This window comes from Salmo trutta, chromosome 13 (assembly GCF_901001165.1).
Source record: "Salmo trutta chromosome 13, fSalTru1.1, whole genome shotgun sequence".
Lineage (NCBI taxonomy): Eukaryota > Metazoa > Chordata > Actinopteri > Salmoniformes > Salmonidae > Salmo > Salmo trutta.
In genome coordinates this window covers 88,019,268-88,025,157 of record NC_042969.1, presented here as the reverse complement: position 1 = coordinate 88,025,157, position 5,890 = coordinate 88,019,268, and the positions used below count along the sequence as shown (strand labels likewise).

General features: G+C 43.3%; 1 protein-coding gene and 1 long non-coding RNA gene across 2 annotated transcripts; both read right to left on the bottom strand.

The window, feature by feature from the left end:
- Nucleotides 1-2,637: 2,637 nt before the first annotated feature.
- Nucleotides 2,638-4,807, bottom strand: LOC115206879 (relA-associated inhibitor-like). Its single transcript, XM_029774054.1, has 4 exons — nucleotides 4,735-4,807; nucleotides 4,211-4,404; nucleotides 3,022-3,887; nucleotides 2,638-2,894 (listed from the first exon to the last, which is right to left on the bottom strand). Exons 1-3 carry the CDS (start codon nucleotides 4,805-4,807, stop codon nucleotides 3,852-3,854), a joined length of 303 nt encoding a protein of 100 aa, XP_029629914.1. The 3' UTR covers nucleotides 2,638-2,894; nucleotides 3,022-3,851.
- Nucleotides 4,808-4,858: 51 nt separating this feature from the next.
- Nucleotides 4,859-5,880, bottom strand: LOC115206703 (uncharacterized). The gene is made up of 3 exons (XR_003880846.1): nucleotides 5,871-5,880; nucleotides 5,536-5,669; nucleotides 4,859-4,905 (listed from the first exon to the last, which is right to left on the bottom strand). It is a non-coding gene; the product is annotated as an uncharacterized LOC115206703 (long non-coding RNA).
- Nucleotides 5,881-5,890: the final 10 nt, after the last annotated feature.

The window sequence follows — 5,890 nt, the reverse complement described above, 5'->3', positions numbered from 1 at the left end:
GTGGACATTTCTGCCAATTGCATCATCCCTCAAAACTTGAGACACCTGTGTCATTGTGTTGTGTGACAAAACTGCACATTTTAGAGTGGCGTTTTATTGTCCCCCAGCACAAGGTGCACCTGTGTAATGATCATGCTGTTTAATCAGCTTCTTGATACGCCACACCTGTCTGGTGGATGGATTATCTTGGCAAAGGAGAAATGTTCACTGACAGGGGTTTTAAACAAATTTGTGCACAAAATTTGAGCGAAATAAGCTTTTGTGTGTATGGAACATTTCTGGGATCTTTTTATTTCAACCCATGAAACATAGAGACCAACACTTTACAATGTTGCGTTTTTATATTTTTTTGGTTCAGTGTAGAAAACAGAAAACAACCATATATTGAGCAGGAAAATATCGGATAGACATTGTTCATTTGCTTTATTTCATACTGTTATTTTTCAGTGTTAAAAACATTTGTTCATCAAAACACTGCTAGACGTCTTGTGTTCAGAGCATCGTCCCATTGAAACAACAACCAACCTACTTATGTGTGTACAAACACACACACACACAAGTGCATATGCACAGCCACAATCATCACACGCAGACATCTACACACATATAATCTACAACAGACCCCCCCCCCCCCCAGTCAATCTCCTGTACAAGTCTTTTCCTCTCTGACACAGAACAATACAACAATTTCAGTGTTCATTTTGTAACCTATTGTAGATTTAGTCTTTATGATTAAAATATATTTTAATCTTAGTCCCCATTTTAGTAATTGTAATTCTTCTTAGTTTCAGTTCATATCAGTCGACTAGCCTAGTTTCAGTCACAGTCATTTTAGTTCTATTTTAGTAATTTTCTTTTGTTTTATTAAAAACAGTTCATACAAACCATCCATCTTAGTCACATAATAGTGACTATTATATAATGACTATAATAAAGGCTACCTTTTAACTTCCATCATGTGCACATTCAGAAAGCCTTGTCCTACTAGGAGGGATGCTGAAAAGGAATCTAGATTCTCTATTACAGGACTAGTAAAGGCCCAGTTTGCAACTTATTTCTACGTGAAAATTGAAACGGTCTATTAATAATTTTTCCATTTTAGTAGATGCTCTTATATCCAGAACAACTTACAGTAGTGAGTGCATACATGTTCATACTTGACCCCCCCCCCCCCCGGGGGAATCGAACCCACAACCCTAGCATTGCAAGCAACGTGCTCTACCAATTGAGCCACAACATCACAAATCACTTATTGTGCGTTGTTTTATCTCCATGGTGATAAAGTCTACCAGGTACAAAACCTAGATGACCAGCCTATGTACAATACACTAATGTATATTTTGATTAAAAGGTTTTGTAAGAATGGTAAATTTAATACCGCACAAAAAGTGGTTGTTTTCCATATTATTCGATCAAGAAAAACATATTTAATTTGATGTTAATCGGATGTTTTGTGTTTTCGCCCATAACTTTGCACCTTTTGATGTAATATTTGAGGACTGGGGTTTTAGTTCTTTCTGGATTCCATTAGAGATGACATCACAGAGAAAGAGGACACGGGTTTTAGTTCTTTCTGGATTCCATTAGAGATGACATCACAGAGAAAGAGGACTGGGGTTTTAGTTCTTTCTGGATTCCATTAGAGAGAAAGAGGACACGGGAAACAACTCTAACCCTTCCAACATTTGAATCCTGCAAGATACTGTTGTTCATTCTTCAAGTACTTTTTTTGTTTTGTTTTTTAAAACCAAATCAGAACCGGTTTGTACCTGTTAAGACTTACCATCACCGTGAAGAAAAAAAACTATGTACAATATAGTAATTGAGTATATTGAGACAGCAAGTGGTTTGTGACGTTGTGGCTCATGGCGTTTGCAATGCTAGGGTTGTGAGGTTCTCGCTGCTATGCCTAAACGAAAGTAAGAGGGAGTAAAACATGGTTATTTCTAGTGACGGTTAGTTACAAGTGAAGTGTCCCGGCTTCACATCACTTCAAAAGACTGAAGCGTGACTGAAGAGATCGCTTGGTGGTTGTGTGGGGAGAGCCACACAGATCACCTCAATCAGATCGCGTAACTGAAAGATGTTAATTCTTCCAATGAGAGGATTGTATGAAATATTCTGCATGCAATGCTTAGGATTGGACAAAACGGATGAAAAAGAGCTTTATGTTCAAATGTCCATTAGTCTTACGTGGAAGTCTCGTTACATTTTCCTCAACTAAAATAAGAAGTCATTTTGTAATACTTATGTTTTGTTTCCCCCCTCCCCCAGAGCGTCTCATTCTCGTTATCCCCATAGTTTTAATCAGGAAAAAAAAAAAGAAGAGGTCCTTGAGTACTTTCCGTCATAGATATTGTTGACCGAAAATAAACACTGCAATATATATATCAACGTTACATAGAACAATAACATTAGTAGCCTACCAATGACATATACTTTAGGAGGCATCTGAAGAACTCAAGAGAGAGAAAAAGAGAGAAAGAGAGAGAGCGACAGAGAAAGAGAGAGAGACAGAGAAAGCGAGAGAAAGAGAGAGAGAGAGAAAGAGAGAGAGAGAAAGAGAGAGAGAGAGAGAGAGAGAGAGAGAGGTTTTATATACCAATAAAAATCAGACACATAAATGATAGTGACACATTGAGATCATTCATGAAGTATAATCCAGTAATAACATCACTGACACTCCTGCCTAGTACCTGCCCTATGTCTCTCTAGTACCTGCCCTATGTCTCACTAGTACCTGCCCTATGTCTCTCTAGTACCTGCCCTATGTCTCTCTAGTACCTGCCCTATGTCTCTCTAGTACCTGCCCTATGTCTCTCTAGTACCTGCCCTATGTCTCTCTAGTACCTGCCCTATGTCTCTCTAGTACCTGCCCTATGTCTCTCTAGTACCTGCCCTATGTCTCACTATAGTATAATCCAGTAATAACATCACTGACACTTCTGCCTAGTACCTGCCCTATGTCTCTCTAGTACCTGCCCTATGTCTCACTAGTACCTGCCTATGTCTCTCTAGTACCTGCCCTATGTCTCTCTAGTACCTGCCCTATGTCTCACTAGTACCTGCCCTATGTCTCTCTAGTACCTGCCCTATGTCTCTCTAGTACCTGCCCTATGTCTCTCTAGTACCTGCCCTATGTCTCACTATAGTATAATCCAGTAATAACATCACTGACACTCTTGCCTAGTACCTGCCCTATGTCTCTCTAGTACCTGCTCTATGTCTCACTAGTACCTGCCCTATGTCTCTCTAGTACCTGCCCTATGTCTCACTATAGTATAATCCAGTAATAACATCACTGACACTCCTGCCTAGTACCTGCCCTATGTCTCTCTAGTACCTGCCCTATGTCTCTCTAGTACCTGCCCTATGTCTCTCTAGTACCTGCCCTATGTCTCACTATAGTATAATCCAGTAATAACATCACTGACACTTCTGCCTAGTACCTGCCCTATGTCTCTCTAGTACCTGCCCTATGTCTCTCTAGTACCTGCTCTATGTCTCTCTAGTACCTGCCCTATGTCTCACTATAGTATAATCCAGTAATAACATCACTGACACTCTTGCCTAGTACCTGCCCTATGTCTCACTAGTACCTGCCCTATGTCTCTCTAGTACCTGCCCTATGTCTCTCTAGTACCTGCCCTATGTCTCTCTAGTACCTGCTCTATGTCTCACTATAGTGACTCATGTCCTGTAATTCTACTTCACTTCTTAGTGAAATCAGGCAGGACAAAGGAACAAAGGTTATACTGCGTAATGTGGTTTCTCCCCCCAGGTGTTCAACAACAGTTTTCTGCTCCAGTTCCAGCCATTCAGCGGGGCGACGGCTGATTGGATAGAGGAGTCTAGCAGAGGGACTTAGGACGAACTTTAGGGAACAGCTGTATGACCAAAGAAAGAGAAAGTAAACATTGAGTTCAGAACAGAAAACGAACAATTATTTGTTGGCGCTGGACTAATGAAAATTGAGTTTTGAACAGAAACTAACAGTTCTGTTTTAGTACTGGGCTAGAACAAATATGTGCGACCCTGTGGGATCTCAGGACCAGGAAGCTGCCTTGCCATCAAGTAAATAGATTTTTTTTAATTCAGGACATGTGAAAGTCCTCCTGGAATTTGTTCCTGAAGGGGAACAGTCAGACCTTTACTGAATGATAAGGGAGGAGACGACTAATCAAATTAATCGCAGCGTATTGTTTCTTACCCCAAAGTAGTTGTTAGGTATGAATCCCTCTCGGCCACAAAGTGATGCCCACCACCAATCTACCCCGTCTGGCTTCTGGAGGATGGTCACCATGTCCCCCTCTCTGAAGCCCAGCTCGTCTGCCTCCTGGGCAGGGTACTCCCACAGGGCATACAGCACCCCGCTGTTCTCCACACCCATCGCCTCCTCCACACCTGACAACACACACACACACACACACACACACACACACACACACACACACACCGACCAACGATTTTCTAACACTTTCAGAAAAGGTTTTGACACAGAGTGCAAATAGTTATGGATAAAGTGGCCTGTGTGGTTAGCGCGCTGACCCCGGCAGTCATGTAAGCCAGAGGCATCATGGGTTAGAGTCCAGACCACTGCTCTTCGACTCGATGTCCTCTTATCTTTCCCTGTGGTCCTCGACTGTTTCTGTTCAATAACAACGTGGGACTGCCCCACTCCTAAAAAAAAATAGTTATGGAGAAAGAGGGCACCCTTGTCTAGTTTCCTCCTACCCCTGAGGAAGCTTTCACACTCCTCGAAGCCCATAGCGTACGGGTCACACTTCTGAGAGGCTGGTGGCCCCATCACTCTCCGTCACCCGCCATGACAGCGTGCTCCGTTCCTCACCAGGAACTGGACAGAGAGGAAGGTCGTTACAGGAAGCTGCACAGTGGAGGGGGGTCCTGGTACAGAACAACAACAACACTATGTGAACAAAAACTACACATAAACAAAACTACAACCCGATTTGACTAAACACAACGCATAATGACACAATATGACCCAAAACAGGGACAGCAACAGAGGGGAGGGGGACAGTAAAGGAAAATAGGACAATGAAAGAGCCCGTTATAAGGGAGGGGAAGTATTCGGGACTAGAATGAATTTTAATATATATATTTTTTTTTAAATGTAACCCTTATTTTACCAGGTAAGTTGTAATTTACAGCAACGACCTGGGGAATAGTTACTGGGGAGAGGAGAGGGGGATGAATGAGCCAATTGGAAGCTGGGGATGATTAGGAGGCTGTGATGGTCTGAGGGCCAGATTGGGAATTTATCCAGGACACCGGGGTTAACACCCCTACTCTTACGATAAGTACCATGGGATCTTTAATGACCACAGAGAGTCAGGACACCCGTTTAACATCCCATCCGAAAGACAGCACCCTACACAGGGCAATGTCAGAAGCAAGCCAGCAGTGGATGCAGGGCGGCATGCTGCTGGCCATAAGGAATAATGGCATTATTATGTAGACGAAGGAAGCTACAGGACATAAGTCAGTTAAAAGGGAAAACGATAATGAAGTTACCATCCGTGGCTGTCCGGGGCGGAGACGTTGGCTCCTATACGAACCAGGAAGTCCACCACGTTGTAGTGACCTCCACAGATGGCGTTATGGAGGGCTGTGATACCCTCGTCATTCGGCTGGCTCGGGTCACTCATCTACAGGTCAAAGACCACGCAGGGGTGAACCTCATGCTTGCTGTCAACACACACTGAATGCTTTATTTGGATCCACAACAGACCCTACCTCCTGCACCCACCCCCCTTACCTCCTGCACCCCAACCACCCTACCCTCCTGCACCCAACCCCCTTACCTCCTGCACCACCCTCCTCCTTACCCCTGCAACCCATCTCCTTACCTCCTGCACCCATCCTCCTC